Genomic DNA, 20,770 nt, shown 5'->3' with positions numbered 1-20,770 from the left:
ACCAAGACAAATTTATACAAGTCAGGCAGTTTTCAGAAGAAAAAAATCAAAGCTATCTATAATCATGTGAAAAAATGTTCTAAATCACCATTGATCAGAGATACAAATTCAAACGACTCTGAGGTACCACTTCACACCTATCAGATTGGCTAATATGACAGAAAAGGAAACTGATAAATGTGGGATGTGGAAAAACTGAGACACTAGTGCACTGCTGGGTGAAGTTATCCAATGGTTCTGTAGAGCAATTTGGAACTATGCCCAAAGTGCTATAAAACTCTCCATACCCTTTGATCCAGCAATACCATTACTAAGTCTGTATCCCAAAGAGATTTAAAAAAAGGAAAAGGACCTATTCATACAAAAATATTTATAGCAGCTCTTTTTGTGGTAGCCAAGAATTAGAAACTGAGGGGATGTCCATCAATTGGAGAACGGCTGAACAAGTTGTGGTATGTGGTCATGAAGGAATACTATTGTGCTATAAGAAATGATAAGCAGGATGATTTCTGAAAGACACAAACTGATGCAAAATGAAGCAAACAGAAGCAGGGTAACAGTAACATCAATGATGTACAATAATCAACTGTGAATAAACTTAGCTATTCTCAACAGTACAACAATCCAAGACATTTCCAAAGGATTCATGATGAAAAATGCTATGCTCATCCAGAGAAAGAACTAATGGAGTCTGAATACAGATTGAAGCATATTATTTTCCACTTTATGTTTTTCCTGGTGGTTTTTTGTCTTTTTTCACAACAGGATTAATATGGAAATGTTCTGCACAATACATATATAACCTATATTAAATTGCTTACCCTCTCACGGCAGGGGGAGGACGAGGGAGGGAGAGAAGGTGGAACTCAACATTTTTAAAAAGCAAATGTTAAAAAATTGTTTTTACAGGTAATTGAAAAAAGAAAATATTATTAAAGTAAAAAAATTATAGTGGTTGAAAAAACAAACTAGATCAAACTACTTAGTTACCATTTTAACCAAGTTTTAAAGTCCAATTATTATTATAAATGGCCTTCTACATATAACACCATTCTCTGTATGCTATATACATTTTAGCCTTATAGATGTATTTCAGAAGAAAATTTAACAAAACACTAAGATGCTCATAAATTTCTCCCTTACCAAACATGTCTAACTATTCCTGGACTCTTCCAAAACTGTTATTACAAAACTACTAAAGATATGCATAAATGCATACACATATACATACACATAATGCAGGAGCACATGCACACACACAGAGCTCCAATCTTTTTCATTAGAAACTCACAAAAGTCCTCTATTAAATTTTCAATTTTCTCCCCTGTAGGATTATACTCGGCTTTGTAGTTTCTCTTGGTTCTAAGTCTGTTTCTTTTGTCTTTTGGAATATAGAATTCCAAGATCTTCTGTTTATGGTAAAAGCTGCCAAGTGCTGTGTGGTCCTATGTGGTTCCTTGGTAACAACTGTTTCTTGCTGCTTTTACATTATATTTTCTTTGACAGGGAAGCTCTCTACATTTTGGCTATGATATTCCTGGGACTTTTACTTCTGGGGTTTCTTTCAGGAGGTGATCAGTCTTCACTTTGCCCTCTGGTTCTATTAGATCTGGATGATTTTCACTTATGATCGCTTGAAATAGTGTCTAAGCCTTTTTGGTTGTTTTCCTAGGAGTTCAATGATTCTCTCCTTAACCTATTTTTCAAGTTAGTTGTTTCTGATAGAAAAAGATATTTTTTTCTAGTCTTCTGATTTGATTCTAATATATCTTACTTATACACATAAGAGTCATTGATTTCTATTTAGTGTATTCTCATTTTCAGGAAAGTCATTACTTGGGTAAGATTTAGCACTTTCTAATTTAAGCTATTTATTTCTCCTTTCAATTTTTGCCTTCAGAGGTTTTATTTCAGGATTTTTTTTCCCTCCCCTGCTTCATTTCTTCTAGTTACGCATGTAGTCCTTGTGGAAAATCCATTTTTTCCTTTGAATCTCTGTATGCAATTACTGAATTACTTTTTTTTTTTTAAGCAGATCTCTAGATCTTATAGTATAACTTTCATGCTGATCAGTCTCTGGTTCCTGAATTGGGGCTTTGTTCCAGGACCACGTTTTCATCCCTGCTGCACTTTTGTATGGAGAGGCTGGCCCTCAAACTATGTCACCTGGGTTCCTGTGCTTACCTCTAGTTCTTAGAGTTGGGCCCCTACTTGATCTTTGATATTCTAGAGCAGGGCAGTCCAACCTTAGGTTTTTATTGAAACAACAGACAATGTATTTTGATCTGCCATTTTTGTGAGAGCTCAGTGGTAGCATGGCTTCTTTACTAAAGCATTTACATAAATTTCTATGCTTGTGGGTGGGCAGACCGCATTTTGGACAGGCCCTTTGTAGAGTTCTGGATCTTAAAGGCCTTTGCTAGAGTTCTAAGATACAGCATTAGGAACCTTAGCCAAGGACAACCCAAGGGGGCCTGCAGCTGTGACTCTGACACCCCCACTCAGGAATCTTGCAGAGCTAGAAGTGGGAAGAAGTTAGGAAAAATCCTAGACAAATAATAAATACCACAGAGCCAAGTAAGAAAACCAGCTTTGCCATACATTCTACAAGAATTCCTGGAAGAAATGAAGCAAGTTTCATAAAAAAATATATAAATGAAATGCAAGGAAAGAAAGGGAAAGGAGAATAAATAACTTAATATAGAAGGTACAAAACCTTACTCTAGTACTAGATTCCTTGAAAATTAGATTAAAACAAAGATCAAAGAAAATACTTTTATAAAATCAAAAGACTTGAGAAAAATCAGGAAATTTAAGATATTTCCTATTAAAACTAACCTGGAAAACAGGTCATGGAGAAAAGAACTAAAAATCATCAGACTATCCATACAAATGTCAAATCTGATTGTCTTTTTTTTTAATTTTATTACCTTTTTTTGTTTTTTTGTTTTTTGTTGTTGTTGGGGGGGAAGGCAAGGCAATTGGGCTTAAGTGACTTGCCCAAGGTCACACAGCTAGTAAGTGTGTCAAGTGTCTGAGGCTGGATTTGAACTCAGGTCCTCCTGACTCCAGAGCCAGTGAGTCACTCACTGTGCCACCCAGCTGCCCCAAATCTGATTCTTTTCTCAAATTTCATACTTCTTCACATCTCTCTATAACATTAGATACTGCTAAAAACAGTGAGATTCAGTATCCCCTGAATACTCTCTCCTCTCTGGATTTTGGTCACACTCCCCTTTCTCCTGGTTCTGCTCCTACCTGTCTGAAACTCTAAACCAACTCCTCCTCCAAAACATCCCTATTTCTGCCAATGGCACCACCATTCTTCCAATCTCTCAGGTTAATAACCTCGGTGACATCCATAACTCTTCACTTTTCCTCACATAAGTTGCAATTAGTTGCCCAATCTTACTATTTTTACCTCCACAACAGCTCTCAAATCTGACCCCTTCCCTCTACTCACACAACAACCACTTTATTTCAAGCCCTCATTATCTCTCACCTGGACTACTGCAATCGCTTCCTAATTAATTTCTCTGCCTCTACCTTTTCCCCACTCTAATATAATCTCTCCATTGCTGCCAAAGTGCTTTTCCCTACATCACTCCTATACTAAATAAAATCCACTGACTCCCCATAGCCCTCTAGGATAAAAATCAAACTTGTCCATTTAGTTTATGAAAGCCTTTCAAAATCTGGCCACAATCGATCTTTCCAGACTCACTATACCTTACTCCAGCTCACTCTCCAATTCAGTCAAACTGGTCCTCTCTGTTGCTCACACACAGAATCTATCCCATTTCTATGCCTCTGCAATGACCATCCTCCTTTCCTAGAATGCACTCTCCCCTTCCCCCACCCCCCAACTCCTTCAAGACACAGCTCAAGCAATATCTTCTACAAGAAGCTTTATCTGATCCACACCCCAACTGCTACAGTGCCTTCCCCAAATACCTGGCGTTCATTTGTATTCAATTTCTTTATACTTATTTGTACATACTTAAATGGAAGCACAGTGAGGTCCCTCCTGTTTCTACTTTAAGCTACTATTATAAAATAAGGAGACAGCTAGATAGCTCAATGAGTGCTGAGCCTGGAACAGTATTTTTCAACCGATTAATCACCACCATCTTAATGCAATCATCATAAGCTAAGAAAAATAATTATAACATTCCATCATCACTAAATGACGCAATTAGGCCTTGAGATGAATGGACAAAAAGACAGGAGAAAAATAATTTTAAAGGAGTACATAACTAAAAGAACATTACTGATTAACAAAGAAAAAAAGCAAATGAGGATAAAGAACATGGAGCAAAGCTGGTTGTGTGGGTTGGCAGTGACGAGTTTTAGAAATGAAGAATTAATAACGGTACTTTTTTTCTTGTTTTTAAAGTGTGGCCTAACAAGCTGGACACTGAAACCTTGCCCTCAATCCCTACCCCTGGGGCTTTTCAGTCATGTCCAGCTCTTAAGGTTTTCTTGGCAAAGATACTGGAGTGATTTGCCATTTCCTTCTCCCAGTGATTTTACAGATAAGGCTTCCAAGGCAAACAACTGTCCAGGGTCACATAGCAAGTATCTAACTCCAAGCCCATCACTCTGTCCACTTTGCCACCCAGCCTGAACTAGGATAATACCTAAGTGGAGAAGAGAATGGATGCAAGAAATGTAATGGTAGAATCGACAAGACTTGGCAATTAAATGGACTTGAGGGATGTTGAAGGACAGTAAAGAGTTGAGAGTCAGTCAATTAATCGACAATATTTAACAAGGGCTTGATAATATGCCAGGCATGGTAATGAGAGATGGCAAACCTGGGTGAACAGATTATTAGTGCCCTTGACAAAAATAGGGATGTTAAGAAGAGAGCTAGATTTTAGAGAAATTAGTTGTTTTGGAATACAGTATGCCTCTCAGCCATTTAAAAATGTCCAGTTGCTAACACAGAGACTACAGCTCATGAGAGAAACGGGTATAAGAATCATCTGCAAAGAAACAATTGATCCCTAAAGAAGCTGACAAGATCACTGAAAGTATATAGAAGGAAGAAATGAGGATGGAGGACAGAGTGGGGGCACCCTCAGAGTTTAGGGGTAAGGCAGAGATACCAGCTAGAGAGGGCAGGAAGAAATCCAAAAGAGGATAGTGCTATGGAAACCCAGATTAAGTAGTGTCAGTGCTGCAGTGTCATCCTGCAGTTAGTGCTACAAAGAGATGAAAGAGGAGGACTGAGAAAAGGCCCCAATATTTGGGGCCCCAGTATGTCCGTGCATGTGTGCGTGTGCACAGTCTCTTCCGAAGTGAACTACTGTGGGCTCTTCGAGGGAAGGAACTGTGTAATTCATCTTTACATCCCCTACATCATCTAGTACAATAGCTTATACCTATTAAATGAATGAATGAGAAAATCCTACTCAGAATGAATCTTGTCAGAAGCCTTTCTAAACTGGCTCTATTCCACTTGTATTTATGCATTTTTATCTTGCCATTCTGTACTTGCTGACATATTACTTGGTAATTACTCTCAAATTATTTACCTTTTATTTGCCACATTAAGATAATAAAATCTTACAGAGCAGAAAAAAGAACTTCTAATCCCTTCATATCCTACCCAAAGTGTGAATGTGTCATTTTTCACAGTAGACACTCAAATTCTAATTACTGTTAACTAATTAGCGGAAGAGAATTGAGAGGAAATGATCTGAAATTACACTATGAGAAAGAATGTCATGAGAACCAAGAACAGATGATATTAAAATAACTCCTAATAACAATGTTTCATTGTGGTGTAGAAGTGATTCTGATTTTCCAAAAACATGCCTTTCATAGGTCAATATGCCTTTCAAGTTGGAAAATAACGGAACACCTCCACCTAGCCAGTGAGCTATGAAACAGACAAAAATACTATAAAGGTCTCCTTGGTCCTGCAAGATTCCCTTTCACTTCCTATCCACATGACCCACGTTGGGGACTTCCATCACATTTTGTCTTGACTACTGCAATAGCCTCCTATTACAATCTTCCTGCCTCAAGCCTCTTTCCATTTCAACCTATCCTCCATTAAGCTGCCCAGGTGATTTTTTTTTTATAAACACAAGTCTGGTATGACCATATTATAACCCCCTTGCCGGCTCAATGACCTCCAGTGGATCCCTATCTACCTCTGGAATCAAATATAAACTTCTGTTTGCCATGTAAAGCATCTATTCATAACCAGACTCCACCTTTCCAGGTTTCTTTCACCGGCCTGACCTACTTACTGTTTTTCCAAGGTGATGCTCCATCTCCTACCTCTGTGCCTTTGTACTCACTGTTTCCCATGTTTAGGAATACTCTGTCTCCTCACCTTAGCCTCTTAGTTTCCCTGGCTTCCTTTCAGATGTAGTTCAAGTCCCACTTTCTTTAGGTGGCCTTTCTCAGATGCTTTGGCTACTGGTACCTTCCCTGAGGCATAACTTTCCACCTACTAGGTACAGTAAATATCTCCTAGGTGCATACTTATTTACATGTTGTCTTCTCCACTAAAATGTACACTTCTAAAGGGTAGGGACTACTTTCGCCTTTCTCTGCATCCACAATATTCAGCACAGTCCTTGGCACACAGAAAAACTTAATAATGCTTCTTGACTGATTGTTCAAAACTGCCCTGAAAACATCATTGCAAAGTGACTTTAGTTGATTCATCATAAATAAACCCCATTAAAATTCATAACCATTTAAATACCATTTCCATGTAACTAACTGCCCCACCATGTTGTTTCATCTAGCTTGGTGTTTACACAGAACACTGCATAGTTTACATTAGTGCATTTTTGTAATTTTTATGCCAAAAATACCTTCCCACCTTTTCCACCCCCCTCTTCTTCTCCATTTCTTGATTTAAAAAAAAAATCACCTTAATGATATTTCCTGCTTTGATTATATCTATAAAATATTTGCTTCTTGTCTTTATTAATTACAACTTCAACAATTTCAGACAACACCCCACGCCCCATGCTAAGCACAGATTAAAAAGTAGCAGCTCTGAGAAAGGGGTGGGAGCAAAGTAGAGCCTTTGCAATTAGAAAAATAGTATTATCTCAATAGAATTATGCTATGGGTGAGTGGCTGGTAAAGTAATTTTCAAGGACTGATATAAGTGCAAGTCTCTGGACAATAAAGGAAAATATATGGCAATAAAAAAATCAAATGGTCAATTTTCATAAAGATCACTTAGCTTCACCTGATGGTAGTGAAGCCCTATGCAATGACCAATGCAAACAACTAATCAATAAAGACTGGATGAACTGTGTGGCTGAATCTATACAAATTAAGTAAAACTTGGAAAAAAGATACTTATTTTGCTATAGATGAAGAGAATTATCAATATATACAAATAAGACATCTCCATCGTAACTTCTGAAAAAACACGTAGTCTTGATAAAGATAATTAGCATTTGGAACGTACACAAATAAGGCACTATCCATATATATGTGTGTGTGTGTACAAAAACATTTTGAGCACGATATTTAATTTTACTGCAATCATCTTATTCTTCAAAAAGACACTGTCCCAGTACCAACCTGAGGTTTATTTGATTCAATCTTTTAGAAAAATACCTTAAAATTCTCTCAAGAATGTGGCGCTGTTTCTTTTAATCAGCTTGCCATCCCTATGCGCTACCTCCTAGTAGGACAGACACTGAGTAAAAATGTAACAAGTGGACTACAAAGCCTGGACAGAAAAATAAGGTAAATTCGACAAACCACACCAACTACAAGTTCTTTACCATAAGCTGTTACCGGCTCACTAATATATTTACATAACACCTTTCTGGGAAAGAGTTCAAAACATTTTCTCACATTATTTCTTATGAGGCTAAGAAGTGAATGTTACATGGGTGTGAAGACACGCAAAAGATGAACGTTAGTCATACAGGTTCGTTATTAACAGCGTTAAAGTTTGAGACAGCGCACACTCAGTCCATTTAGCCTTTACAAAACATTCTGCATTACCTAACCTTTAACTGCTTCACTGTCACTTTTAGAAAATGACAAATTCACCGTGGTTAGTAATAGCCGGTACGCACCACCTTCGTTCGGCCCACAGCCTCTACATCCCAATGAACCACAACGAAAAAAAAACCACCACACGCTCCCTAGTCATAGAACCGTCCTATCCCAAAATGAAATCCGATCAAAAATCGAAACGAAAAAAAAAAACCCACATACCCATCTTTCTTCTCAGGTTTAGGGCCAGCGTTAGGGCATCTCTTTCCATTCTTGGTGGATATGTAGCTACATTGCTTGAAAGGCGCATTCCTGTCTTCGAGGATATGCTTAATGCAAAACTCCTGCCCTTCGAGTCGGGGCTGAGAGCATGGACGGTGTGTGAAGGAACAAGACAGGGGCTCCTGAGACCTGGGCACTGGGTTGACGCGCCCCCGATTCGATGGCAGGACGTGGATCCGAATTCTGTTCATACCAACACCTGCGGGGGGGAGAAGGGAGACACTACGCACTGAGAGGTCGGGGTGCTCCACAGCCCTTCCCCCACTCGCCGCCAAACCCAGCCCAACCCCGACGTTCAGACCGCAAGAAGAACCGTTTCTCTTTTTAAGGGGAAAAAAAAAAAGAAAGAAAGAAAGAAAAAAGGTGAAAGGACAATCTCACCTACCCTAAGTTCGCCTACTAAGGGCCCTAGGGATGGTTCCTCCTCCTGCCCCTGGAGCCTCGCATTAACTACCGGAAAGCTCGGCTTCTCCCGCGGCTTCCCTTTCTCTAGGGGCCTCCGGGGCCACGCTTGCGCGTCGGCTCGGCTCCCCTGCCCTCACTCTCCCCAGGTCCCTTTCATAGGAAAAAGCCAAGGAGGCTCTCCAGGATCTCGCCACCCCACCCCCGCTTCCCCTCCCAGCCTCGCGAGGCCTTCTTCAGCACCGCGCCCTCGGGCTCCCTCCCCGTGGCTTTGTTCCGCCCCCACTGCCGAGCCCGACCCTCCCCCCACCCGGCGCCCAGCCTGCTCACGGAGACTCCAGCGAGCGCCATTTTGACCCAGGGATCAGGGCGTCCAGAGAATCCTTTTCCAAGGGGGATGGGGCAGGTATGGGAGGAAAAGAAATTTTAAAGCCCCGTCAAAGGTCGCTTCCACTTAAGCTCAAGCCTCGGCCCCCGGTGGAACCGAAGGGGAAAGGCAAAGGCGCCGCCCGGCCACCAGAAGAGCGAATGAACCAGCGCCGCCATCTTACCTCAACGGCCTTGCTGCTAGTTCTCAAGCGGCTCCCCACCTACCTCTAGTTCAGCTCACCCCGCCCCCTAGCTACGGATTGGCTCCTTAGCTGGAGGATGCGGCCACACCATTGGCAGAATGCTCACGTCCTTTCTCCGGGAGGAAATGGGGTGGGGGGTGGGGTAGCTGGCATGGATCCTCTATGCAGTTGGAGCTCATGGGAGATGAGAGACAGGATCAAAGGTTCGCGGGCTTTTTATGGTCCTGGCGAGGCCGCGCAGTGACTTCCGTTTGGATTTTACCAAAAGGGAGACGGTAGATTGTAACTTCCCCTTGGCGCCACGTGAGCCATAATAAAAGTTGGCTGAATGATGTTGGTTGGCGTGATCATCCACCCACCGTGAGTCCGGGATAGGCAGCCTCGTGTAGCGGATAGGGAGCTGGTCTTAAAACCTGGAAGATCAGGGCACAAGCCCCACTCCTGACATTTTTGCGTGTGAGCCAGGGCAAGTCGCCCAAACTCTCAGACCTCTAGGCAGTATAAATCACGAAAAAGGCCATTTCCCCACACTGGCGTGGTCCCTATCCACTCTGATGCTCGGTTCGGTTTGGTTTTTAAGTGGATTCTATTATACCACTCTGAGTCTAAGAACAAACGCTACAGGTCCTCAGTAAGATCCAGGGGCACTCAAAAAAAAAAAAGTGTAGGATAAAACCAGGAAAAAAACATGTAGATAAAGAATGCAAACTGTATTAATGATAACATTTCTACAGCCTGACGTATTCTCTCATTTGGTTCCCACAATAACCCCATGAGAGGAGGTGCATCATTACCTTCGTTTTACAGGCATCAGTGAAAGAAGCGATGTCCTCACCACCGGACCCCGGCTACCCTTTCTTTCCGGGGTAATTGGAATACTCACTCCCCTTTGCCACTTCCAGGCTCTCCTTCTACCACTATCACTCAGCAACCTCTCTTTTGAGGTTGATTCAATCTATGTCACCCAAACGAGACACTGGTGACTGCTGTCTTCTGACCTCCATAATAACACTGGGCTTTTTTCCAGGCTCCAAGCCTTTCCTTCCTCAGCTCCTGCCTCATACTAATGAACTTAAAACATATTGATGTTCCCTTAAGCACCCTAACCTCGAAATTCCTCGATTTATTCCTTTCCGATGACCCCTACACAGAGATATAACATCTATTCATATAACATAAAATCTGTTTCATTACCCAGAAGTTTCCAGTATGCTGCGTTTTGCCTCAAATACAAAGAGGTCGGGGGTAAACTTAGATGTAAATATGACATTAGGCAGAACTCCCAACCTCCTGCCTAAATGTTGGGAGTTTTCTTAACTGGAGCCTCAAAAGGATAATAACCGAATTTATAAATCTTTCTTTAAAGATGTACTACACCTGAGGGCCCATTGCTTCCTGGCCTTGAAATAAGGTTATCATTGTAACAGTGTGTTACAACATAAAGCTGTTCAGTATCCCTCCCACCAACCTAATTAACTTGTATCTAATGTGTAGGTATGTATATGTGTAGGGAAGCACTGGAGATCAGTTGATGGTGAAGAGATAAAACGTTGAGGGGTGCTGGGCACCCCAAAATATTGACTCACCGGGTCCGGCCGAAAGAATTCGACTCAAGCCTTCTCAGCCAAGGGAAAAGAGAAAGTTTATTAGGGATTCACCATAATGGGCTGTCTTAAGAAATCCCCCCACCTTGTGACGCCTGTTTCCACAAGCGGGCCAGATTCAACCTACTGCATTAGATTGAATCTGAGCACCTTCATGGAGGCAAGATGGAGATTATATACACAAAGATTGTAGGAGGGATTGAGGGGTGGTCTGGGGTGACTAGAGGAGGGGTTTAGGGAGGGTCTTGAGGGGAAGTCTAAGGAAGATAAGGTGGGGTCAGAGTCCAGGAACCTAGAGAATGGAATTAAGGATGGGAAATAGCTGAAGGCATGGATACTGATATATCAAGGGTGGGGAAGTAGCTGGACAATAAAGGGTGAGGCTAGGTAGAGATTTGGGCCTAATGATAATGTGAGGCTTGTGGCCTTAGGGGAAGGCCAGATCCAGTTGGAAGATTCAAGGACAGTTCAAGGGGGCTCCCAGAGACTGTATTCCAGATTCAAGGGGGTTCCCAGAGACTGGGCCCTCATCAGATGGTGGTGGATATGAAGTCCCCACTACCTATCTGTATGAGCACTTTTTTAACATTTTTTATCATTTTTTTCCTCCACTTGGGCATTTAAATATTTTATTAGTTCTTTCCACTTGCTTCTTTTAAGCAGAATTCTCTGGCATTATTGTTACTGAACATTTTATTTTTGATCATTTTTATTGTTCATTTTTCCTTTGATGCTTTGAAACAGAGTTTATTCTAGCTCATTGGTTTAGCTGTTATTGGGGAAAGTTGTCTGTTAGACTTTATAATTCTGACATGTTCCTCTTGTACACTCTTGTTTTTGTGATATTTTCTTTTCTGTCATTTGTCTTGTCTTTTTCTGTGATATATTCTGTGTCACTGAAGTTTATAGTTTGATTTTTGTTTTCAACCCTATTTCTATGTTCAGTTTTCTTTTTTTGCTACTATATTTGTTTTGTGTTTAGTTTTTTATTCTCTTTGTACCCTCTGTGCCATTCTTCTATATGTTGTATATACAATGTAAGTCTGCTATTTAATGTCCCTAACTGCAACATTTAGTGTTAGGTAGTTGCATGTCAATTTGCAAATGGAATGCTATTAAGGTCATTCCTGATAATTTGCATATTTGTTCTTTTACTATGCGCTACATATCTTAATTAAGAGGCAACATGGTGGAGTGGATAGAATACTGATCCTGCCTGACATTTACTAGCTGTGTGACCACAGGCACTTAACCTCAGCTCCTCATCTGCAAAATGAAGGAGTTGGACTAAATGGTTTCTAAGGTCTCTTTCAGGTGTAAATCCATGCTCCTATGAATTCCCCAGAGCATTACTTCGTAGTATTGATGGGTTGCTTGGGTGTCTGTGCTTGGATCCCAATTCTAAAATCACATTTGTCCCTAGCCTCAAAACACCTTCCCTATCAGTTTCTCTCTAGCAAAATGGGACAGCATGCCCTAACAAAATATTTTTCTCTCTTCCTGATACAGTGGCTGCTGCACCTATAGGATTTATTAGTTTAAGCCACTCGTGCACTGGCTGAACTAGCTGTGTACTGGTCATAAAGATAACGTATTTCCCCATGTATAAGACGCACCCTTTTTTGAAAAATTTGGGGTCTAAAAACTGGGTGCATCTTATACAGTGATTGTAGGGTTTTTTTATTTGCATTTTCTGCTTTTTCGTGCTTGTTTTTGTGCTCATTATTTTAGATTTTTTTACTTGCATTTCCCGCTTTTTCCCACTAGTTCACATTTGTTACCGATATATTAGGTTACATTTCGCTATGTTCTGCCCAGAAATGACTCAGAAAAGATTTTCAAACAGTGCTGAATTCAAGTTAAAAGTAATCCAGTTTGCAAAAGTGAATGGAAATCATGCTGCTGAACATAATTTTGGTTCTCCTCCAACTGGCTATCCAAGACTGGCTACAGGAAGAAGAAACCCTACTGAAAACGCCACGGCAGAAGAAGCCCATGAGAAGCAAATCAGCAAAATGGCCTGTTTTAGAGAGGGAATTGAAGATATGGATTGAAGAGTAAAGGGCAATTACTGGGAATTCCTGTGTCCACAAAGATGGTTCAGCATGAGGCAAGAAGAATTGCTGATGAAAAAGAAGTTACTGATTTCAAAGGAGGATACAATTGGTGCTTCAGGTTCATGAAACGGAATGGACTAAGCATGCGTACACACACCAGACTTGCCCAAAAGATGCCTGAAAGCTATGAGCAGATGAATAAAACTTGAGTTCAATAACTTTATGTAACACACTTTTTTTCAAATTTCGGGCCCCAAAATTAAGGTGTGTCTTATACGTGGGGAAATACAGTAAGAAGGAACCACTAGCATTTATTGGTAGAGATCATACCTAAGCTTTTGAAAAATATCCTCAGCAGCTAAGATAGAATGGATTGGGTAGAGACTGTGTAAAACCAACAACAACCAGCACACAGAAGGCTGCCAACACAGGTCCTTTGATCTGCTTTACTAAGGAAAGCAACATTAAGGGGTTAACAATCTTACTTTAATCCAACATACAAATATCATTCACTAAGTTCGGGAGAAAAAGCCAAAAACCTGAACTTCAGAGCAAATACAAACATACACAATATAAACAGACCAAATCACAATTCATAGTTACCAGGAAAGCATCAACATCTGAGTTTACAAGCCGGGGGCTCTTAAAATGGCTGCCCAGACTCCCACGCCACTCTTCCAGTGAGTGAGAGCCCCAAGTGAGAACTCCAACCTCTGGGTTTATATATCTTGTTCAGGGTCAAAGGGCATCACAATGTGCGACTCAAACTCATGTGACCTAAAAGCCTCTGGCATCACAAACATGTCACTCAAACCCATGCAAACCAGGCTTTCCCTTGAGGCAAGAAGGTCATCAAAAACTCCTAATTTAATCAAAGAAACAAAGGCCGGACTCATCAAGAGCACTTGATTAAGTAAGTGCTCCAAAAGAGAAAACAGTAAAAAAAAAAAAATAATAAGTCCTACCTTAATTGATATTACAGGACACCATTTAGAAGGTGGTTAATTCATGTGACTAGTCCATCTGACAGCCTGTACTAGCTAGGTTAGTGGTTGTATTAGTGGAGAAAAGGCAGCATATACAAAAGATGTTGTGAAGGTAGAAATGACAAGATTTGAGGACAAATTAAACATATAGCATGAGTATGAGGAGTCAAGGATGATACTGGGGATTTGGGCTGGGTCATTAGGAAGATGATGGTGCATACAGCAATAATAGAAATGTCTGGAAGAAGAGAAGTTTCTTGGGGAAAGATAATGAACTCTGTTTCAGTTGGAGATGCCTATGAGACATTCCCATTGAGATGTCCAAAAGGGAAGATACAATGTGATATAGTAGATGGGGCCCTGGACCTAAAGCCAGTCTTCTAATCCCATTTCAGACACTTAATTGTACTGAAACTTTGGGCGACTCAAATTCTCTATACCTCAGTTTCTTTATCTGCAAAATGAGGGAATTATACTTGATAACCTCTAGTGTTTTTTTTCCAGCTCCAAATATATAATTCTATTCATTTTGCTGCCGTGATGTATAATTCCACATGTTAAGTATACTATAGGTGATTTTGCAAGGGACTAAAAAATTTCTGACCCTAGGAAGGAATCTAATTAGGCCTTAGAAATCACTGTCAGCTAGCAGATATAAAGTCCCTTTTGCCTATCTATAAAAGCCTGTGGGTTTTTGGCGCACTCTGAGTTTAACCTACCATAATGTTTTGCATGCTCTGGCATAGCAGACATGCTTTGCTATGCTCTCTGAGTGAACCCAAAATGCCCCTTCATATGTCAGCCTCTACAAGGCCAGATAAAGCTGACCAGGAGCATTCTTCCGTTTATGACTACCAATGACCTTGAACCAGACACGATCTTGAATAATGGAACTTTTCTTATGCTATGCTATGTTATGTTAAATTATGTCATGTTAATGATAGAAGAAACACAGACATCCTGGAACTATAAATTTCAGTTGACATTTTGACATTTCTCCTATCTTATTGTATTTATGCATCTATCCTATTAAGAAATTCCTTTCTCATATTATGGTTAACACATATGTAGACTATAATTTGGGGTTGACATAGACAATCCTGAGTTGGGATTGCTATAAATGTATAAAGGGTCTCTTTCAGCTTCCTTACTTCTGAGTTCAGAATTATTTCTGACTCCCATGCAATGCATTATTCTCTGGCTTAATGAGCATAAATAAGCACATTATAGCACATATACAGCCTGATTGTTCCTTGGTCAAACCTTTGGTAGGGTGCACCCCATTCTGTTTGTTCTTGAATAAACCTTTGGTAGGGGGGAACCCCATTCTTTTTGTTCTTGAATAAACTTTCGGTTAAGAGGGACCCTATTCTGTTTGTTCTTAGGAAAAACCTTCGGCTAAGGTGGAAAGTAATTCTGTTTGTTTCTTTGGACCAAAACTTTTGTAAATGGTTGACAGTTTCTAGAGAGCAGAACTAGTACGAAATGAGTGAAAGTTGTAGAGGCAACTCAGGGTAAGGAAGTACTTCCTGTCTATTAGAGCTTTCTAAAAATGGAACGGCCTGCCTGAGGAGATAGCCCCCTATGACTTCAAGTCTTCAAAAGGAAGTTGATCAACCCTCTTGTAAATGACATTGTAGAAGAAATTTCTCCTTGGGTTATCTAGTTTGGACTAGATCAGAGCTGTCCAACCTTAGGTTTTTATTGAAACAATAGACAATGTATTTTGATTTGCCATTTTAGTGAGAGCTCTGCGGTAGCTCAGCTTCCTTTACTAAAGCATTTGTGAAATTTCTATGCTTGCAGGCAGCCGTGAACTTTTGGTGACTTAGTAAGGTTTCACAGCAAAAACCACAGCCGCAGGTAGCCCCATCCTTGGGCTATTTCCCAGTGAACTCTGGGTAAGATACCTTCGCAGTAGATACAAAAAGTGCATATTCCTTTAAGAATTGATCAACCCTTAATCCTGCCTTGACCACTGCCTAATCCCACCCCAAAACACCTAATTGACAGATTTCATCCTTAAATCTTGTAAACTTCCCCTGCAGCCCTGTATGGTTGCAGGTTCCCTAAGAACTCTTGCCCGCTGAAAAAGCATAATAAATCTTTGCCTCTTTGACTTAAAGAGTGCTTGGGTCCTCGAATTCATTCCAGGCGGCCTTGCCTTGGAAACTTTGGTTTGGGATTTCTACATCCCTGGGTTCACTTCTCCCTCAAGAAGTTTAAGAGAAGTCAAATTATATTTCACTGTTTTAACCATGTCCACTTTTGTATGTTTTCCAACTAATTTGGCATATTATCAGGAAAGTGTTTCTTCTTTCAATCTTGCCTTTTTTTTTTGAGGCAATCGGGGTTAGGTGACTTGCCCAGGGTCACACGACTAGTAAGTGTTTGAGGTCAAATTTGAACTCGTCTCCAGACTCTGGGACTGGTTATTTATCCACTGCCACCTGGCTGTCCCTAAATCACAAAGCATTGTAAAGCTGCATGACATAGTGGATTAGGAGTTCCCCTCTGAACCAGGAAGACCTGAGTTCAAGTCCTGCCTCTGACCAGTAGTAGGTGAGCATGGGTTAAGTCACTGAATGTTTCAGTTAACTCTCTAAGATCACAGATAAAGTGCACTGGTAGAGGGAATTTCTTCATTTTAAAGAGTTCCCCAATGAAATCATAGGTCCAGTCCCGATGCCTAATGTATTGTGTAGTCCCAGACAATCATGGTTATTGTGACCAACGTTAGAGGGGTCATTAAGAGGTCCAAAGTTTTTAATCCTCTTTGGAGTTATAGCACCTTCCTGTTTAGAGCAACAGTACAATTGACAGTGGCAAATTTTTCCACTTACCCTTCCCCCTTTATAGGTCGCCACTCAGTTACCCATCAGAGACAAGGGCTTCCCCACCTTTCTACTCTAGTCCCTTACAGATTATATAGAAGTTTAAATTCCCCATGATTAATTAAGATTGTTATCTCCTTGAAGGGCTGACCATTTTTTTTATCTGTTATTACCCCCAGAGCCTGCCTGGATAGGTAGTAATAAATATTTGTTGCAATGAGTACTTAATGCTTTGGATTTTCAAATGGAATTTATCCAATAATAGTCTGTTTTTCTCACACCAAAGATAAATGGGAAATGTAGATCAGATTACATAGATCGTTGGTATTAGTCACAAAATTTTCCTGTAAGATATTCGATACACACTTCAAGGATCTATGACTTCATCAATATGGATACACCTTCATTTACTTCAGCATCTGAGGCTTCACTAGATGCCATGGACAAAAAAAAATTAATGACCTAATGACAATTTTCTTATGATAAGCTTGCTTTGCTAGGTCTGTACTCTAAGCCTTTCCACTTTGGTAGGTAGGACCTAGAACAGCTTTGTATCCCCTTGGTAGTCTTTAAGAACCCAAAGTCGTATCATACCATGATAACGTGCAAGAGTAGCATTTACTGGAGAATCTTACACAAGAATAAATATACAGCATATAAAAATACAAGGTGGCTAGGTGGTATAGTGGATGGAGTGCTGGGCCTGGAGTCAAGAAGACTCATCTTCTGGCCTCAGACACTTACTAGATGTGTGACCCTGGGCAAGCCACTTAACCTTGCCTGACTCAGTTTCCTCATCTGTAAAATGAGCTGGAGAAGGAAATGGCAATCTGTTCCAATATCTTTGCCAAGAAAACCTCAAATGAGGCCACCAAGTGTCAGACAAAACTGAAACAGCCAAACAACAGAAATATAAAAATACAGAAACTGAAATAAAGTGGAAATCATGTCAAGATTGTGATATTTATCAATAATTAAAGACACACACGCACACATAAACAGCACAACCCGATTACTCCTTTACCTTTAGCATTTATTGATGTGGTGGATAAATACAAATAGAGAAACATACTTGACAGCAAGTTATCAAACAACTGATAGCCAGACTATAAAATGTATACAATTTAAAAAAAAACATTTTTTTTTGTACAAAGAGCCCTTACTATGATGGTCATCCTTGTCCTGTCATGCACATACCAGCAGAAGAGATACAAGGCATGACACCCCAACTGATGTACCCCATAGGTGGGCAAATGCAGCAGAGTATGCATGTGCTGCAGAAAGGGCTCTTGGGAATTATATAAAGAAAACACATAAAAGTCTTACCACAAAGTAGTACCTGAGTGACAAAGATCAGTGAAGTGTTGGTGGGGCATGGTGGAGGGGCTGTTTTTGTTTTTTGGTGTTCTTTGGTCTGATATGGGGGTGCTCAGTCAGGAAGAATCTGGGAAAGAACAGTTTCAAATCCAGAAACTTAGCATTAGGCTGTTGCAAGTCTTTAGTCTGCAACCTGAAACAAACTATTACTTCTCCCCAAACAATTCCAGTATACTCCAATCACTAACCAGTCAGTTCTGTAATTTTCCACCAAAAAGTACCCAAATATCTGAAGAAGCACATATTTGCTCTGGCATCAATCAATACAGCTTTCACATGCTGTCAAGCATCCCTCTCCATGCTCAGCATGGCAATATAAAAACCTGAGTCAGTCTTTTCTGACATTTCAGTCAACTATGGTTAACTCACTCACATAAGGGAAGGGAATGGACACCGTTTTTTGTTTGTTTTTTTTAGTAAACATCATTCTCTTATTCTTTCCCTCTCTTCCCTCCCCTCCCCGATTCCAAGTTTATATTAAATAGTTAAGAAACATTAAAATGGAAGGACTCTTTCACTTAAAAACTATCCAAACTCTCATCCCAAGCCTCCCTATATATTATGGAGAATTACAGTACAAAACTTGTTTGAAATTCAGGTCCACAGAGGGGCACAAGGACAAAATAAAAACCAATGGTGTGGTGCAACATGAATATTTTCTTAACATCAGAACCAAACATTTGAAAACTTGGGTGTTAAAAAGCAGGTACACGAGATTTCAGGAGGTATCAAAGTCACTGACAACTCAGTGGAACCATTGTATCTTTCTCACCACTGATGGATTGCATAGACCGTAAATTCCCCCACGCCCTGAAGAACATTTGTGACCCACCCTAAGAAGAGTCTCCCTTTCCTACAATAAATATCAAAAGTGCCAGCAAAAAAGAAGGATCAATCAGCTTCTGAGAGATAAAACATTGTTGCATTTAAATCTAGATATACTGTGATAGGGATGCCCCCTCTAATGCCATGCCCTGGAGTAAGGGTTGTTAAAGGGGCAAGAATTTGTAATTTAAGCTAGTTAAGTTTAGACACCATAGGAGATGTTATCATGATTTTTTTTCAATATCTTAATCTGAAGCCTTCAATAGAAGGCTAATTGTTAAGCTTCTACCCTTTTCATTACTGATCAGATTTCAGCACTGGTTAACCAGGAATATAAACTCAAAAAGATGTACTAAACTAAAACTCAGAAGCCATAAAAAACAATGCCAGTTCACCTGACAAAAGGAAAGTTATATGTAATTGAAGAATGGCAGGAGTTCTCAAAAGAAAACATATTGACGGCTAAGTGGGAAGAGTAAAATAAATCTCCAAAGTGTCGTCTACACCCAGAGACCACAAAAAGCTTTTCTCTAAGATGTTAGTTCATAAAGTAGCTTTAAGATGAATATTTCCCTGTAACTGCTATTATAGCAGCACTGAGATCTGGTGGGAGATTTCTTATGAATCACTTTGGAAGTCAGAAGATTTAGTGTACCCACACTTCAGATCTCACTTACTGATCCTTATAATCTTTAAAAATCTCAAGCAAATTAAAAAACGTCCAACATCCAAGTAATTTTGGATCTATAATTCCTCAGTCCGCTCTGTGGGTTAAGGGACAGAGGAGAAGTTAAGGCAATGAATGCAGGGGGTATGGTGTGGTTCACATGAGATGAACTTGGACTATTGCATAGATCTGCAAGCAGCTTTCACTGAAGTCAGGACCCAACAGGCACTAATACTTATAAAACTAGAAACAGTTCTAGAATGGCCTGTGTGAGCAGTGAGCTAATTTAGCACACAGCCAAGAAAATACAGTTTAAGGCAGAAGGATACGTCTATGGCCTTTCCCTAGATACTTTGTCCCAGTTCAGTTCTTATCAAAGAAGTCACAATAGTGTTACCAGGGTGCAGTGCTAGCAGGCTAGTGTGGATAGGTACCTCTAGTGTGGCACTGAGCATGGAAGTCTAATGAAAAACAAGAAAAGGGCCTAGCACAAACATTCACTTGCAAAGTTAATTTAGTGATCAATACTACCTATCAAAGCTGCAGATGCCAACTAGATGGTAAATGTCCTTTTGAGAAGGTTAAGAAGGGGAACGTTTTCCTCAATTCCCACACCCTCCCCAAAACCCTCAAAAACAAAGCCAAAAGAGAACAAAAAGAAACTTCAAAATAAAGTTTAAATAAATAATGCGCAAACACCTCATATGAGTAACACAATCTGAATTCCCAGAGATGGTGTACAGTTGTGTATCTGTATGTAAAACTAAATGAATATTAATACCTCTACTCATTGACTTGTTGGCTTACCAACAGCTTAGCACCACACAGAAAACACAACAAAACCAAAAAGCCACCAAGTGCCAGTCAAGTCGAGAAGCTTTACCAGTTTACAAGTCCTCAGAGTTCCTCATTCTACATTATATAGAGCAAGCAAAATTTAAACAGGCATAGAGAAACAACCCAAGATATTCCATACGAGTCTTTTTCAGTCTAATTCCTTCAGTTAGGGCTCATTCCTGAAATTTCTTCTACTGGGTCAGTGATTCTCTCTCCATATTTTCTAATCATTATCATATAAAGCTTTCACAACTGACTCCGAACTTGGACCAGACAAATCATTCCCTACAGGATTTCTTGGATTCGTAAGCCTCCTCACTAGGGTTATATATGTA

General features: G+C 40.2%; 1 protein-coding gene across 4 annotated transcripts in view; it reads right to left on the bottom strand.

Annotated features, from left to right (window-relative positions):
* Positions 1–9,281, bottom strand: part of KANSL2 (KAT8 regulatory NSL complex subunit 2) — a 44,293-nt gene extending 35,012 nt beyond the window's left edge. For all 4 annotated transcript variants that reach the window (XR_005010470.1, XR_005010469.1, XR_005010468.1 and 1 more), the window contains exons 1-2: positions 9,228–9,281; positions 8,215–8,473 (exon numbers count right to left, since the gene is read on the bottom strand). Coding sequence is in view for 1 of the 4 variants with exons in the window: in XM_036759808.1 (XP_036615703.1) it covers positions 8,215–8,465 (251 nt within the window). In the remaining 3 variants the exon portion in view is untranslated. The remainder of the gene's footprint in view (positions 1–8,214; positions 8,474–9,227) is intronic.
* Between the last annotated feature and the right edge of the window lie 11,489 nt (positions 9,282–20,770).

This window comes from Trichosurus vulpecula, chromosome 5 (genome assembly GCF_011100635.1).
Source record: "Trichosurus vulpecula isolate mTriVul1 chromosome 5, mTriVul1.pri, whole genome shotgun sequence".
Lineage (NCBI taxonomy): Eukaryota > Metazoa > Chordata > Mammalia > Diprotodontia > Phalangeridae > Trichosurus > Trichosurus vulpecula.
The sequence above is the reverse complement of the archived record's forward strand: the minus strand, read 5'-3'. Positions and strand labels throughout refer to the sequence as shown.